At 46.4% G+C, this 18,134-nt stretch overlaps 1 protein-coding gene across 2 annotated transcripts in view; it reads left to right on the plus strand.

Annotated features, from left to right (window-relative positions):
• The window catches only part of TRAPPC11 (trafficking protein particle complex subunit 11), a 607,699-nt gene that overhangs the window by 266,092 nt on the left and 323,473 nt on the right, over nt 1–18,134 (plus strand). For both annotated transcript variants that reach the window (XM_078678000.1, XM_078678001.1), the window contains exon 23: nt 49–168. In XM_078678000.1, coding sequence (XP_078534126.1) covers nt 49–168 — 120 coding nt within the window. The remainder of the gene's footprint in view (nt 1–48; nt 169–18,134) is intronic.

Raw genomic sequence — 18,134 nt, forward strand, 5'->3', positions numbered from 1 at the left:
AAGGGTTTGCCACATAAATCAACTAAATTAAATTTCTTTTTCTTACAGATTGAAAAAATATTTTATGTTCGTTGTGAAACTGTGGGGTCAAGAGTGTTTCTGGTCTATGTTTCATACCTCATAAATGCAAGTGTTGAGGAGAGGGATATTATTTGCAAGTGCCACAAGGTGAGTCATGAATGTGTTGATTTGAAACTTTTAGTTTCCCCTTGTAACTGATTTACAGTTGTTCTCTAAAATGTATAAAACACTTCTTTTAAGGTGAAACAAGTTATCATCTTTCCTTGCTTCGCCGTACAGATATGTATCTGGTTCCTACGGACACTTTTAATACGTTTGCTTTTCTTCACTGATTTACTTGTGTTTATTTAATGACTGTTATTGCAGGAATTGCATTATACGTTTGTTCAAAGTGCTTTTCAAAGCATCTATCATGTTGATAATGGTCAGTTCCGTTATTAGATATCTGTTTCATATTAAATGCTGTAAACATTAAACCGAGAAGAAACCCTTTGTCTACAATTCATTAAACCAACATCAGCTGCCTCTTCCACCAGGACTATTAACATCTTGTTTTTAAAATAAAATCTATTGTTTTGCAACTGCTTATTGTCGACACTCTATTTTTTCAGCCAGGGCCAACATTCTTGCTCTGGATCTGCAGCCAAACAAGATTGTTTTTAGGCAAGCTAAAAGTTCTCAAATACACATAGTTATCCCATCTCCAGTAGTATCTTGCTGAGAGCCAATTAGACTTCATAGTGCCAAGGTGATTTAATGGCTTCTGATTTCCTGTCAACCCAAACTCAATAAACAGCTAGCCATGTTGCCCTATTGCCTAGCTTTGGTTAAACAACAGATCAGTTAAGGATCCTAATGATTAAAACATTTGCACAGATACGTTTGCACTAGGTCTCTTTGGGGGCTCAGACCTGTGTTGAAATGTGTGCAGGGAAGGGGGCCCTTTCTTACTTTCTTACATACATGGTTAAAATGCCCGACCGTCCACATATTTTGGAGTGAGATCCTTACTACGGTTCACTCCGCATTTTGTTGCTACCTTGATGTTCAACAACACTTTACCTTTGACCAACATTGTTGGCTTCTGCTTAGTAGATCATTGGAGTTCAGCAGCTGCTCTAGTGGTTAGGATAGTGGATTTGCAGCTTGCCATTTTGTATTCATTTAATGTCCCGGGGCAATTGATTATTTTTTTCTTTAGTGACATGATTTGAAAACTCTTTTATTTACTCTTTTCTAATAAATATCATTTTCTCCGCAAAGTCTGTATCTTTGACAGTAGGCAGTTACCCCATAAACATTTTTCATGCTTTCGTCGTTCTGAGGTGTACTGCTTTTGTAAAAAATTCACACACACCTGGGCATAGTATTTTGCAATTTGTGCGGGCAAAAAAACTGTAGAACAATAACAATTTTAAAAGAACAAGCAATTGTTGCCATTACTGATATCAGAAAGTTATTTAGTTTTAATTTTTTTTACCAAAATGTATCAAAGACATTCCTTTCCTTATAAATAAATATTGTTTATATATATATATAGTTGAATTTTTTTAATTTTTTTTTAAAGTTTTATGCGGTCATCCTTCTCAGTGGACACAAATGTGAGACATGCGGTTTGTTGTCAAGCTACGTGCGGTTCGGCTAGGCCTTCGTCAGGACTCCATCACTATGAAGCTCTTTGCCCTTTTATTGCTGTATTTAGCATCTTGGCTATAAAGGTATTACATTCACAGGTGTGACTGAACCTTAAGGAATATCCCCTAAATGCTCATGTTTTGGTCCAACATTGAATATCAGGATGCTTTTGAATCACTTCAAGCATGCCATTCTATCAAAATAACATGTTTGAAGTTAATAGATTAAGTAAACTTAATAATTAGACAATCTCGGTTAAGAACAATAGTAGTTTTTCAGTTCTAACTAGACATGACTGCTGCTGCTACTACCTAGCTCAACTTTCTCATATCGGTTTACTGATGCTATGGCTCACTGTCAGCCAAGATCCAGTTTAGGGTGTTAAGTTTATATATCCCATAATTGAACTGCTGCCTATATATTCGAGTCATATATGATTTATGAAGGCATGTGGATTTGTTTATATGTAGACTATTTATACCACCACCTTTTAATCTTTTCAGTTTTATTTTTTGGTAAGCCCCATCATGGTTTATGATCAGAAGTTGCTCTTGATGCCGGGACACTCTGCGTGATCCATATAAGTCCTGGAGAAACCTTAAAGATGTTGGATATATCGCCTAAAACAACATAAAAAAATTGCACAGGTCAGTGCAGATATTCCTATTCCCGTGTTGCAGGGGCTACAGGTTTAATTAACATCACTACAAATACCTCTCTATTTATTATATGCTCATAACATCATAATCCGGAATCAAGATAATATATTTTGAATCCAGCAATTTGGTCATATCAAATTCCTGTTTCCCAGGCAGGTAATGATTAAATCCAAAGCAACAAACTTCTTCTCAAAATGTAGCGCAATAGTAGGAATCCGTCATTTTAATACAATTTTATTTCTTCCTCTCCCTTAATCTATAGTGTCTTCAAGATTAATTCATCCTATTCAGTTCATTGGCAGATAAGGAGCTATTGATTTCAAACATCTATTTATAGAACCTAAAGGTAACTGTACCGGAAAACAAAAATGTGTATTCTGTTATTATACAGAAACATTTAATATCTGAAATTGACATAAATCTTTCTTTCTGGATTCAGGATGGGTATCACACCACAATTTCTGTAGAATCCCTTCTGCGTTTACATAATCTTATTTCTTTTCGCCGAGTTACATGTGTATCATTACAAACCGGTATGGTTCTAATATTTAACATCCTAGAGATAAATGTATGGCATGGTTGGTCACTCGGAGATATAAGTATGCTTCACTATTTTTCAGTTTAGCATCTTCCCATGTAAATAAATAAATCTATCACCTATTCACAGATTGACTGCATGTCTGATATACTCGACTCTTTCCTTTCATGGTATTTTTTAACTGATGCATTCATATCTGAACAATCTTCGGGTTTATAGACTGTCATTACTAACATGCAACCACCAATAAGAGACACAACTCTTTAATCTATACCTTTTTTATGTAACTTGTCTTTTTGACTAGGAGAGTAATTTTTTTTTAAATAGTGGGCCTTAAAATTCGAGGTTTCATATGTTGTCTTATATTCCATTCAGTGATTACTGTGACGGAGTCCTGACGAAGGCCTAGTCGAAACGCTTGTGGCCTGACAAGAAACCGCCAGTCTCTGCACATCATTCTGATATTTTGGATGTTATATCATGTTTGACCAATGATGATGTATTCCACTGTGTAATGAATCACTAGTCTTGTATACATGTCTGTATCACGCATTAATGTCTCACAGGTGTCCACTGAGAAGTATGACAGCAAAAACGTTTTTTTAAATATTTTTTAAAAACTACATACATGTAAAAAAAATAGATTTATCTATAAGAAAATAAATGTTTTGATCAATTATGGAAAAATAAAAAATAAATAACTTTCTGATATCAGTGATGGCAACAATTGCCTGTTCTTTTTAAATTGTTATTGTTCTACAGTTTTTTTGCCTGCACAAATTGCCATGTCCAGGTGTGTCTTTACATTTTTTGTATATTCCCCATTAGGGCATATTTATCCTACAAACAGGCGCCTCAGTTATTTCCCAAATAGTGTACTGCTTTTGTACCAGGGCACTATGCTGGTGTTGCGCAGTACCTGTCTGGTCTGACTAAAACGTAATTTTTTTTAAATTTTTTTATATGTTTTATTGGTTTTACAAGAACATGAACATAACATCATTGATCGACTCAAGCCATAACAAAGCATTTTATCTTTACAAGTTTACATATCAATCACATTGCATCTTTGTACTAGGGATGTTACCGGTGTTATATCTTGTGGAAAAGGGGTAAATTGGCACGATGTTGTTCACTGTGTTCTAGTGACGTGTCAAATGTCAGGGACATGGCTCCCTATGTTCAGCGTCATTCGGTTGCTATTGGGAGGGTCCATCTCGTATCTTGTGACTCCACCCCGGTGTCCCAGCCGTGTGCGACTGTGCAGCGTTAGCTGCAGATTCTGGCAGCAGGACCAGTGGTCCGTTCTCTGGACTCAAGATTGATATGAGGTCTGTCGCCTTTTTTCTTTGTGGCCAAAATCCGAATATCCAGTGGGTCTTTTACTGTGTTTGTGGCACTAGCGTGCATCCCCTCCGTTTAGGTCATCCAATGTGCACTTATCACTTTTGTGGTCGTGGTCGAGCGTGACAGTATTGCCGTAGATACGTGTGCTTATCTTCGACTACCTGAACAGTATACCTGTCATCGGAGCCATTGCAGCCCTCAAAATTTAGAACTGACTAAGTGGTCAATGGAACAAGGAAGAAGAAGAGGGAAAATTAAAAGACGAAAAGAAAAAGAGAAAAAAGAAAGAGTGGGGGAGAGTCAACTGGGAAGTGTGTTTGGTGTGATATGGTGCGAGCGCACTAGTTTAGCAGGAGCTGGGTGGGGTTGTCGTGTGCGGCCAATTCCTACTTGTCTGTCCATGGGTTGTCAACTTGGTGGTTGACGGGTGGGCCGGGGTGGGGGGGTACTGTCGCGTAGGTCTGCCTTGCGTATGGCCGCCCGTGGTATTTCGTTTGCGGGAGCGGGTCGCTGGCGCTCCACGTCCGGCGTGTCGTGTCCGCTCCCACGTTGGGGCCCAGGCGTCCGGGTATCCGAGTCTCCGCTCTGCACGTTACGCAGTTGTCGCGTCAGAGGGGGGAGCGATTGGGGGAATACCCTGAGTCTGGCATTCTCGGTGGAAGGAGTTTAGTGTCCCATCCCATACGTCTGCTATGGGAAATGTTTTAAGCCCCGCTGTCTCTACTCTATGGAGTGTAATGATCTCAGCCCTTGCCCAGTTGTCGAATGAGGTGCGCCAATGCTCAGCGAGCGGTGACTCTGTGCGTTTCCAATGTCTAGTGAGGAGTCTCTTGGCCATGATGAGGCCCAGGTCCCAGAAGCGGGAGGGGACTTTGTTATGTTTTGTTCTCTTATATAAGCCCAACAAACACGCCTCCCACGTATGTGGCACTTTCATGGCAGTGCTGTCTTCCAATAGCAACAGGACCGCCCGCCAGTATATCTGTATCCTCGGGCAGAGCCACAGCATGTGAAGGAGATCCGCTCCTGCCAGAGTGCATCTCGGGCACTTCGCGGAGGCGTCTGGGAAGTACTGATTTATCTTATCTGGTGAAAGGTATGCCTTTTGCAATATGTAAACCTGTATAAGCTTAAAGCGAGCATTACGGGGAATGTGCTTGGGGCCTTCTAATATCATTGTCCACTCTTTATCCGTCCACTCCTTCCCTCTATCCATCGCCCACTTATCACGCAGCGGCTGCAGAGTGTGTTGCGTGTGCGACAGTAGAGCCTGTGCCAACCAGTGGATCACGTGTGATCCATTACCCATAACGTATAGGTATTGCACAAGTTGATGTGTAGGCGGCTCCTCTGCAATGCTTCCCCATTTCTGTGCGTATGCCCGTATTATGGATGCGTGTTGTAGGAACTGCCCGGCGGGTAGTCCTGTGTCTTCTACGAGTGTCGCGAAAGGGATCAGGGCGCCATCTGCGTACAGATCCGCCATGGTGTCCACTCCCGACCGTGTCCATGGCTCCATTGCTGATTCTGTCACCACACCTGTTGCCTTGGAAGTACACAAAAGTGGAAGCGCCGGGGCGTATGGTCTCTGCGTCTTCGTAAGTCGAAGACTTCGGGAGTAACATTTGCGGGCCACTACAATGTGTAGTTGTGTCTGGCGTGTCGTCTGCGCTAGAGGGTGGAACATCGTGTGTAGTTGGGTAGGGGACAGCATACTCGTGTCCGTGGCCGTATCACTCAAATGTCTGCCGCCTAGCCAGGCCGCTACCCACTGCAACTGTGCTGCCAAGTAATAGAGCTCCTGGTTGGGAACCGCAAGGCCCCCGGTATCTACACCAATGTCACTCTGCTTGGTAAGTTGAGCGGGAGGGTCTTCCAAAAGGAAATTTGCGTACGTATGGATGTGATGGCTCGCCCCAGGTTACCATCTAGCACGTCCGGTAAGGTTCTGTAAATATGCACTCCCAAGTATCGGAACGTGATGGGGTACCAGGCAAGCCTTACATCGTTGAACCTGATCTCGGATTCCGGCTTATCAGGGCCAAACGAGTACACCCCCGACTTGGCCCAATTTACTCTGAGTCCCGACATCGCCTCGAAAGTTCGGAAGATATCCGATAACTCCGGAGGTGGGAGGGCCAGGTCCCTGACTTATAGGAGCAGGTCGTTCGCATATAGCGAGACCGTGTGTATCCCATCCGCTAACGGGTTTCCCCAGTCTGCTCCCCTGCCTCTCAGCAATTCCGCCAGGGGCTCCATTGCCAATGAAAAGAGCAACGGAGACAACGGGCATCCCTGCCTGGTGCCGCGCCTGACTTTGATGGCAGCTGATGGTAGTTTGCCCGTGCGGACTCGCACCTCAGGCCGTCTGTACAGCAGGCCGACCAATTCCATGTAGTCATCGCCTAGATTGAATTTACGCAGTGTCGCCAGTAAATAGGGCCATTCCACTGAATCGAAGGCCTTCTCCAGATCCAGGACTGAGCATCCCGACCGCAGCCATTTGCGCACTGCATATTCTTGCACCCGAAACAACCTCCTTATGTTCTGTGAGGTGCTCCTGGTGGGTACAAAGCCATTCTGATCCTCGTGCTTGAGACTGGGCACTAGTGGTGCCAGCCGTCAGGCCAGTGTTGACGCCAGTATTTTATAGTCCGTATTTAAAAGCGCCAGAGGCCTGTAGGAGCCGAGACGTGTGCTATCTCTGCCCGGCTTGAGGAGAGAGACCAGGGTCGCCTCATTCATTGACTTGGGCAGGGACAAATCCTCCAGAGCCGCAGAGTACGTCCGGAGTAGTTCCGGTATTAATATGTCAGAGCATGCTTTGTAATACTCGGCCGGTAGCCCGCCTGTGCCAGGAGTTTTGCCATTCGAGAGGGCGAAAATGGCTTTGCGCAACTCATCTGGTGTGAGCGGCATACCCAAGTCATCCTGTTGGTCTTCGGTCAATTCAGGTAGCGTAATAGTACCGAGGTAGTCAGCGATGTCTGAATGGGGTGTGAGCAGCCTCGATTCGTATAGTGTATGGTAGTGTCTCACAAAGGCCTCATGTATCTCTTCTTGCGTGTATACCACTGTCCCATTGTGAGTGTGTACCGCTGTTACAGGTGCCGTGCGTTCCTTTCGACTGATCAGCCAGGCTAGCAGTTTACCAGGTTTGTCTCCTGTGTGGTGTGTGCGGGCTGAGTGGGCCATGTAATTGAGGTTTCGCAGCCTATCCAGCAATTTCTCATGTTCAGTTCGTGCTTCTAGTAGCCTCGCTTCATCACCCTCAGCCGCTTCCTGTTCTCCCTGTAGCAGTTCCGTCTCCATGCGTGTCAGGCCACTGTCTACCTGTTGCCTGGAGCTAGCCTGTGTGCCCATGCAGTGTCCTCTGAGTACCACTTTGAAAGCGTCCCACTCAACTTGAGGGGTGGACGCTGTGCCTGTGTTTTCCCTGAAGAACTGGGCTGTTTGTGTGTATATGGAGTGTCTGAAAGGGCCGTCTAGGAGCAAATCTGGCTGCAATTTCCAAGTAGGCACCGGGGGGTGCGGTCGCTGCCACGTCAGGCCTAGTATATGTGGGTTGTGGTCCGAGTGTGTGCGTCCCATGTAATATGTGTCCGTCACGTGTGGAAGCATCTCACTAGTGACCATGTACCTGTCCAGTCGCACGTGTAGGAAATGTGCCCACGAGAAGTAAGAGTATACCCTGGATTGCGGATGCGCCACGCGTCCTGTAGGTCCCATTGCGCAGACCAATTCCGCAAGGCTTTCGTGGTGATCTGAATCTGTGAGCCCGGTGGTGGAGGAAGTGACCTGTCCAGTGTCAGGTCGAGGACACAGTTGTAGTCCCCACCTAGTACCCATGGGATCCCGTGCCAAGGCGCTCGATAAGCGCACCAAGAAATCAGCTTGTCCAGTGTTAGGAGCATATATCGAGGTTAGGACCATTGACCTCCCATCCAGTCTGCCGCTCACTATGACAAACCTCCCCTCCGGGTCTATGTGTGTGTCAGTTACCGTCCACGGGGTGCCCGGCCTTACCCACACCAACGTCCCCCTAGCATATGAGGAGTAATTTGTGGCGTAGAGCTGTCCTCCCCACCTGCAGCGCAAGATACAGGTCTCCGCCTCATTTAGGTGTGTCTCCTGCAAGAGAGCTATCTGGACGTGGTGGCGTTTGAGATAAGAGTAAATTTGATAGCGGCGGGACGGTGTGTGCATGCCCCTTACATACCACGTGCAGATCTTTACCTTAGACATCTTACGTCAATAGCATTTCTCTCACCCCGATCCCTCCACCACCACCCGGCCAACCACAATAGTCTCAACATAGAGATGCTCCCATAGGGGCATCCCAGATGTACGGTTGCTCCCACACACCACAACACAGGGATAAAAAGAGTCAGGAAGAACATTTCAGACGAAATGATAAACTTTGGTAGTCTAAATACTTGAAAAATACCAAAAGGTCGGTCGCCAAATGTGCTCCCGTCCATACTCTCAAGGAGAGAAACAAAGTTTAAAGCGAAGGGGGGTACTGTGCAGTTAGCACTATAACTGTGTCCAAATGATTAAGTCTGTAGTATGAGGGTCCCTTCCCTCCCGGGATTTGTATACCAGGCCAGACCATTTTCAAAAGAGCAAATAAATGGATACACATGCATTAAACACCATACTTTACGTGTCCCAGTCGAGCTCCAGCCAGGCGGGCCGGCGCGACACCAGTGCTCCATCCGTACTGGGCTCGCCACCACCAGAGCCCCTGCGGTGTAGCCGGCCACTGCTCTGCTTCCAGGACAATTCTCTCACCGGTGACATGTTTGGCGAGTACGTGTCTCACCATGTACAGTTGGATCACGAGTCATTCCCGGCAGGTGAGTGTGCTCCAGACGGCCAGGGCCTCACGACCAGGTCAGTTCCAGGGTTGCACAAGCCTCCTATTATGTCCCGGTGAGTACCGCAAGGGCAGTGAATTCTCAGCGTGCAATCAGTGAAGCAGGTCCGCCGTCTGAGGCGTGACATCAGGTCTGTCTTCCGAGGCCGGGGAGTCTGTTAGGCCGTAGATGGCTTCTTCGTCGCTGGGGAGGTTTTGAGGGCTATCATTCGCCACTTCACTCATTGCAGGAGATTGGCTGAGATCCATTACCATGCGAAGAGCGTCTTGCTTCTCTTGCTGCGTGATCTCCACCGGGGGGGTCTTGCTCGACGCTTCTCGTGCGCCACCCGGCGGTTTCTGTCTGTTTCTACGTCTTCTGCGGGTGCCTCCGGCTTGTCGTCGATCGGGGGCACCAGTCGCCCTCCTGGGGGCTGTTTCCGTGCCGCTGTCCAGCCATGTCTCTACTTCCTCCGGGTTGGTGAAGAAATGCGTGGTCCCGTGAGCCACCACCCTCAGTTTAGCAGGAAATAAAAGGGAGTACTGAAGTTCGAGTTGCCTCAGGCGTCTCTTCACTGCCAGGAAGGAGTGTCTTTGTCTCTGCACTTGCACCGTATAGTCCGGAAAGAACATAACAGCCGCGTTTTCGATCCGTATTTCCTGGAGTTTGCGCGTTTCGCGTAGAATGGAGTCTCTATCTCGGTAATTCAATATGCGGAGCACCATTGGTCTGGGGTTAAAGCCTGTTGATAGTGGCCTCGTCGGGACTCGGTGTGCGCGTTCCACCACAAAGTACGGTGAGAGTGACCCCTCCGGGAGAATGTCTCTCAGCCATTTTTCCATGTGTTCCTCTGGATTCCTCCCTTCCCATCTTTCCGGCACACCCACGATTCGCACGTTGTTTCTCCGTGCCCTCCCTTCCGCATCCTCCGCACGGTCTTCTAGGAACTCCACCCTGTTCAGGAGACCTGCTTATCTGTTTGGGTGACCGTTGGACGTAGTTCCTTCATGTCGCTCTCAAGGGATGTGGTGCGATCTGCTAGCTTCTTATGGTCCGCTCTCAGGTGGGTTAGGTCAATGGCGACACTGTCGATTTTGGTCGCCAGGGAGGTGCGGGTGAGCTGGATGGATTCCTCCAGCCTCTCCATGGCAGCCAACATGGTGTCAAGCTTGGCCGCCGTTTGGTCCTGTTCTGCGTTCTTCCCGGTCTTATCCATTTTGCCCTTAGGTTGCGTGTTCCCGGTCCCAGTCCGGGTCCTTGTCCCTCCGGACATTGGCACCTCGGTACTTGCCCAACCCTCGTCGATGGCGGTGGCAGGGGTGCCCTCTCCGGCTATGGAGGCGGTACGAGCACGTGTTCAGCGGGTTGCGGCCTCCTCTAGTCGTATCAGTTCTGAGGGACCGCATTGGCCTGCGCTCCGCTCACCGCGTGGCGTTCAGGGGTGTCCCGACTTCAGTGTCTGTCAAGTAGCCGCCGCCACCATGTGTAGCTCACCACGCAAATTACAGTCAATTGCGACGCTCCTGTGGGCTCCCCAGACCGTGGTCAGTGCCTCTTGGCTGGTGATTGAATGCGTGGCCCTACCGCTGGGAGAGACTGGCCCCAATGTTCTCCACAGGCCGTTTTCCGGTGCGTTTCGCCAGGCAACGTAGCACCATTCAAAGTCCACTCCCACAGTCACTGCGATGCACGCAGCATCTATCGCCTCCCAAGGCCCCCCCTTTCCGTGGGCCGCTATCTCCGCACCCCTCACAGTTGCAGGAGCCGTCCCTGCTCCCCCCGGCTGCCGCTCCACTTATCTGTATGGTGTGCGTCGCCACGCAGTCGCACGGTGGCACCCCAGGGACCCCAGATTGCGGCCGCCTGCGCCACTGCAGTCGCGGTTCCCGGCCTCCTCCACAACTGCGCGCCCTCGTGCAGATTTCGGGACCCAGGGGCCTCACGTGGTCACCTGCGCTGAGTTCCGGCCCTGGCGCCGTCGCCCAGCCTCTTACCGCGTCTGTCCCCCGGGGGCTGGTTCGAGTGTTGCGTCTCCTCACGGGGGCCTTCCGCACTCACGCTCCCCCTCAATGCCGGCTGGGTGGGGAGTTCGGCGCCTTCTGTAATCCTCTCGCCTGCCCCAGTCCACGCCTCTGGCTGTTTCGGTCTCTCGCGCCAGCTCCGTTGCCTCAGGCTGCAGGCCGCATCTCCGGGCCCAGCTCACCCGCCGAGGCCGCGCCCTCTACTGTGCTCGCGTCCGGCGTGGCGCCGACCCGCCCGGCCGCCCTTTCTCGGTGGCTTCGGCGTTGGTCGGGTCCACCGATTCTCGCCAAAATCAGAGGGGTGCACGTCCGTGATGGCTTGTGGTGGCGCTTGCTCTTGTCTGTCTTAATACGCCTTTCTTAATACTTGCGAGCGAGAATAGAATTGAATTGCACTTCGCCTCATATTGTTTTAAAAACCTGCCTTTTTACCAGTATTTTAATTCTGTATTTCATAGATTGTTTATCTTGCACTGTGTGAAGAGCTGTGTTAAAGCTGGAGGGGGTGATATACAACTCACGAGTTAGCGCTCTAGTCCTTACGCAAACACTCTGCTCAATAAATTGGCCGATAACGCTACCTGTCTCTGGCGCCTTTCTTAATATTTGCGAGCGAGAATAGAATTGAATTGCACTTCGCCTCATATTGTTTTAAAAAACTGACTTTTTAACAGTATTTTAATTCTGTATTTCATAGATTGATTATCTTGCACTGTGTGAAGAGCTGTGTTAAAGTTCGGGGGGAGATATACAACTCACGAGTTAGCGCTCTAGTCTTTACGCTAACGCGAACACTCGGCTCGATAAATTGGCAGATGACGCGACCGCGCTCTGGCGCCTTTCTTAATACTTGCGAAGGAGAATAGAAATTAATTGCACTTCGCCTCAAATTGTTTTAAAAACCTGCCTTTTTAACAGTATTTTAATTCAGTATTTCATATATTGTTTATCTTGCACTGTGTGAAGAGCTGTGTTAAAGCTTGTGGGGGAGATATACAACTCACGAGTTAGTGCTCTAGTCTTTACGCTAACGCGAACACTCAGCTCGATAAATTGGCCGATGAGGCATGCCCGTCTGCGCCCAAACGGGGCCAGGGGCAGGAATCCCTGCCGGTTTTGGGAAGGAGAGAATCTTTTATGACTCGGCACAACTCCACTATCTCAGAAGAGAGGCGGACAGTAAGTATGTTGATACCATGCTGTCAGATAACATTAGCTCGCATTGTACAGGCTGTAAATCTAATTTCCAAACTTCCAGCCAAACTATAGCAGATACTCCTAAGAAAAAAAAGATTATGATGTTATTACTTAACAGCCGCTCGCTCCCCAAACATTCTGCCGAAACTCATCTATTCCTTGAAGAGAGAAACCCAGATGTTTTATTTTTAACTGAGACCTGGTCAAATATAGAAACGGATTATGCCATTGTTTAATCCCTTCCTCCAAATTATCTAATCTAAAGGCTTGACCAACGTAACACAGGTCGTGGAGGTAGATTGACTATGATTTACAAAGATAATTTTATATGTAGAACAATCACAAACCCCATCCCCCACTGTGAAAGCATGTCCTTTACAATTGATTTATCCCCCACGTACACCTTTTCAGGGATTCTTGTGTATCGACCTCCAGGCCCCCTCGGGCTCTTTCTCAAGGACTTACCTGATCTTGTAGCAAATCTTGCCAGTTCCTCCCCCAACTTCACAATTCTGGGTGATTTTAATTTGCATTTTGTTAAAGCTCAATCCGCGTCCTCATTAGATCTTGTCAATGAATTGGCAACATTTCAACTTACTCTAAAAGTGGAAGGCCCTACCCATATTAAAGGCCACCTACTTGACCCTATTTTTTTCAAATATGAGCAACCTTTCAGTAGATAATGCTGTCCCTATCCCTTGGTCAGACCACTTTTTACTTCCTTTCAAATGGGCATTACCCAATGCCATTTTACCAACTGTTAGAGCTACTAAACTTGCTCGCAAAGTGGTCGAAACTCTCCTTAGATGCCTTGACTAGTAACCTTAAAGATACTTTTCCCCCATTTCATTAAAATCCCATTGTCGCCAATGTCAATTTTAATAACTGGCTCGCGTCATCACTCAACTGTGTTCTTCCAAGGAAAAAAATCTCAGAAAAAGTGGGAGTGAAAAAAAAAAACCATGGTAATCCCAGAAACTACGTCAACTAAAGCAGATATGCAAAAGGCATGAAAGAAGCTGGAGGAAGGATTTCTCTGCTTCCAGGAAAACCAATCATCGAGAAGCCATCAAAATCTACAAAAATGAAATAAAAAACGCCCAAGCTCTTTACTATCAAGAAAAAATTTCAGCTGCAAATTCTCCTCATGAGGTATTTAAAATCTCCAAATCCCTTCTCACACCCCCTACTTCCCCTTATGTCTCAGATAATGTTCAATTGCGGTGCCATCAAATTGCTGAATTGTTCTCAGAAAAAATACAATTGATTTATAAATCTTTCCCTCAAATTATAGCTTCACAGGCGTCCGTTTCAACGGATATAGTCACTTCTGAAATTCTGACTATCCTGGAGGAATTCCCGCCTCTGGATCTTACCACCCTGAAAGGGTTGTTGAGAGAGCTTAAATCAGGTTCCCCCTTAGACCCCGCCCCTCCTACCATTCTCCATCAGATCTCGGAGGTGGTGTCACCAGTTATACTCGATGTGATAAATTCATCACTCAAGTCAGGGATTGTACCATCCCTATGGAAACATGCAAGGGTCAAAGCAATCTTAAAGAAACCTAACCTGGATCCAGAAAACTGGGGAAATTATCGACCGATTTCCATACTGCCGGGAGTAAGTAAACTAGCCGAGAAGTACATTAATTCGATTTAATCGGCTTTCATGGAAAACAATAACTGTCTCCATTTTACGCAGACATGATTTAGACCCCAACAGGACATAGAAACTGCTCTTCTGGCTGTAGTTGAGGAAACAAGGAAGCTGCGCTGCACTTATTTTATTGGACCTCAGTGCAGCCTTCGATACTGTAAATCACCATCTAATGATACAAAGACTGAGGGAGGCCGGAGTGACCGGATTGGCTCTAAAATGGCTACAGTCCTTTCTTCAAAACAGGGTCTTCTGTCTTCGAAGATGAACATTCTTCGAAACAAATACCATTGACATGTGGGGTCCCACAGGAATCTTCCCTAAGCCCCACGATGTTCAATGTTTACATGAGCCTGCTGGCTGAAACGGTATGCCCATTTAGTGTACATATCGTCACATATGCTGACGATACTCCGTTATCTCTATGAAGAATCTAATCAATAAGATCCTGATCTTGAGAAAGTTTTTATCTGGATGAATAACTCATTCTTGAAACTCAATGGGTCAAAGACCAAACTCTTGCTTCTGGGAAAGTCCGCTCCTTCAAACATAGACCACCTCTGGCCTAGCTGCCTAGGTCCCTCCCTGGCCCAACAAAACAAATCAAGAGTCTAGGAGTCGACAAACTAGCCTACTCACAATGACGCACATCAACGTGCAAGTCTGCAGGCCAATTATTTGACCTCAAAGGATTTATGAAATTCTCAGACATCACTCAGTTCTATGACCTTCCCAACCCGTGCGGATACCAGTACTTCCAATTTATACACTGGCTGACACACCCAGAGGTACGCCCACTTGTAGGCAGGAAATTGTTGGCTTTTGAGAAATGGCTAGTCACTAAAGAATTGGATCGGAAGCTGATCTCAGAGCTCTACCGAATGCTATACCCGCCGATCCCTAGCTTGCATTCAGCGGGCCAGAAACGCTGGGGGGTGAACTAGGTAGGGCTGTCTCTGACCAGGAGTGGCAGGCCATATACTACAGAGCAAACCACGCCGCAAGGAATTCAGCTAGCAGGGAAGCGGCGATCAAAGTGGCCATCTACTGGTATTTAACACCGGTCCGCCTACATTGGGGTAACCCTAACCGTAGCCCTACTTGCAGGTGGGGATGTGAGGAGGAGGGAACACTGACTCACCTGCTTTGGAGCTGCCGGGAGGTGGAAAGTTTCTGGAAAAAGGTTCTCAATGAAATTGACACACACTTTGAAACGGAGATCCCTTGATTCCCAGCATACACACTCCTGAGCTTGCCCAACAGACTCCCTTTCCCTCTGAAATCAATCCGGGGAAAACAGATGGGACTAGCAATAGGAGTGGCAGTGCAACACATCTTGTCGCTCTGGGGTACACAGACCTGATCGACTCACACAAGGTGGCTCCATAGATTGTGGTATATAGCGGGCATGGATCGCATTCAGGCTTCCCGTACCCAATCCCGGTCCACTTTTGCTACTACTTGGCAGCCGCTGCTCGCAATCCTATCGACAGAATTCAATGAGGTCACATGCCCGAAATACCTCCGCCTGTTGAGACTCACGGACTCTTCATCTCCAGAGGACACTACCAGGGAATAGGCGTGCCCATGTCGCATCGTGCGAGACACACTATGGAATATCTCAGGCACACCGGTTCCGGGAGGGGAGGGACGGGGAAGGGGGGAGGGAGTTTCTGGAGCATTTCGCATGGATACCTGCACTGTTGGGCGCCCCAGGACATTTGCTGTACAAACGGCTTTTACAGATTCTTCATGACATTGTTTGGGGGTAGGGGGTACATGGGTGGCCCCTGTCTGGCTGCAGCATAATAAGACGCTTGTACGATGCATTTTTAATTGTCTGAAACTTAATAAAACAAAGTTAACAACAAAAACAACAATCACGTGTAGTGGCAGCTAGTTGTTACGGCCTTTTAAGAATGATTGGAAGGATACTCCCTCTGCTACCTTTTGCTGCTAGACGGCTACTAGTCCAAGCCCTTATCCTATCACAATTGGACTATGCCAATGCCGTATACCTTGGAGCCCCCCAGTCCACTATTAAAAGACTTCAAACAGTACAGAACTGTGCAGCTCGTATGCTGCTGAACATTCCAAGCCGCTCCTCTGCAAAACCCGCTCTTGCGACCCTGCATTGGCTCCCAGTCCAAGACAGGATTCGATTTAAGGCTCTTCCATAAGTCAGTCTATGGAAAGGGCTCGCTGTTGATCCGTCCCTGGATTCAACCTTATGTATCCAAGAAAATCCTTAGATTTGAGAACAAAGGATTAATCTCAGTGCCTAAAATTAAACGTGCACGTAGTGGAGGCCGACTGTTCACATATAATGCATCCAGAATTTGGAACAGTCTCCCCCTCCACATACGCTCTGAACGTGACTATCTCAAGTTCAGGAAACTACTGAAAACATTTTTCTTCCCTTGATCCCCTCAATAGTTTATATGGCGTCTTAGCACTGGGATGCCCCCGGGTAACCACGCGCTTTACAAATGATCCTTAATTCATTCATTTATTAATTCATTCATTCATTTGCTCCAAATCTGAGCGTTAGAGATCCTATTTCAAAGATAATGAAAAGTGCAAGAAGGATTGAAAAAGGAATCCCATGACTCCTAATACTGCTGTAGAAGAGGATAGGGCTGATTAGGGCAAGTCCAGACTCTGGTTCCTTTGTGAGCTAGAGAGTGATTCAGCCTCATTCTCATCACTCAGGGCACTGAGATTTTCTACAAAGTCCTTCTGCTTGACTGGTGATGAAACAAACATGAAACAAATAGGTTAGATGTCATCATTCCAGGCATAGTCCTTCTCCTGGAAAGAAGAATATAGACATCTTTTTCTGCAGATCCTGAGAATAAAAGGAAGAGAGACCATTTTTGCCTTTTGCAGAAACATTAAAAAATCCAGTATTTTGCATTTGGAGATGCCACCTTTTGCATTTCTAAGCAATAATAAGTCTAATCACTAGTAGTTATTTTTTACTTGTCTTATTACTGTGGTGAGAACTTCCTTCTAGTTCATGCTGTAAACGGGAAGAGACCTAACGTTTTCCTAATTTACATCTAAATTGTTTCAAAAAGAGTGCACACTCTGAAATCTGCAAGTAATTTGGCTAAATGCAAATATTCTGGCAAATTCTGGAAAAAACCTTTCATCACTCAACTGAACAGCAGATCGATGCACCGAAGGAGGTGGTATTGGCTCCATAGTGTCTTACGAAGACTGAATTGTATCTAGCCTAGATTCTGTTTACTTGCTAGCTAGATGCACAACTTCTTCTCCTATTAAGAGGCAGCATCCATAGCTGCATTCTTTGCTATATTCTCGTTGTATCTAATCACAATTATTGGAAGTGCCTTTCAATGGCAAAACCTTTTTTGGAGGCAAGTCTGACGAGACTTTTTGAGAACTTAAAATACTCCAGGGAGAAGGCCAGACCTTTACATTTGTCAGTAACTACTGAGCTTTTCTACAGGGTGCCATTTTGTAGATCATATCCTTTGGTACTTCATCAGAGCACTAGGTTTGTGAGAATCAATCCTTTTCATAGCTAGCCTTCGTACAAGAAGCCTACTGACGGCAGTGGACTAGAAACTGAAAACCCTGTCACAGGATTGGGTCACTATGACCATTGGGAAACCACTTTATTTAATTGTTAGGTTAAGTGTGCCTGGGAAACCAGGCTGAATGACTATCCTGACATTGGATAGGCTTACCCAGAAATATGGGCTCCTGCAGATAATGAGTAAGGCTTACTACACGACTTGCCTCCGCCATAAACATAAGTAAGTTACCAAGAGAACCTAATTAAAGATAGGCTTCAGAAATTGCTAAATCTGCCTGCAGCAGAGGTATCCTTATTAGAATGGAATGTGGTATTTTGCAGAAAATATGTTTGTTCCAAAAACAATGAGTGACGAATAGTTTTCTATATTGTCTGCTCGCTTTTGGACTCCAATCTGAAACTTGGTGGCAAGAGTAGGGAATATCTGTTTGTGAAATTACAGATCCTCCAAATGATCCTTTCATTCTTGATAAAGGCTTATACACTCCAGTTATACATGCTTCAATGTAATCCAGACTTAACTATGTCAATTCAGTATACTTGGCTACACCAGAAAACATTCTTCAGTAACTCTAACTAGTCTACTACAGCTGCTGCCTGCTGCCAATTTGGTCTCTGGGGGAAATAAATAAATAG

Source organism: Lissotriton helveticus, chromosome 2_2 (genome assembly GCF_964261635.1).
Source record: "Lissotriton helveticus chromosome 2_2, aLisHel1.1, whole genome shotgun sequence".
Lineage (NCBI taxonomy): Eukaryota > Metazoa > Chordata > Amphibia > Caudata > Salamandridae > Lissotriton > Lissotriton helveticus.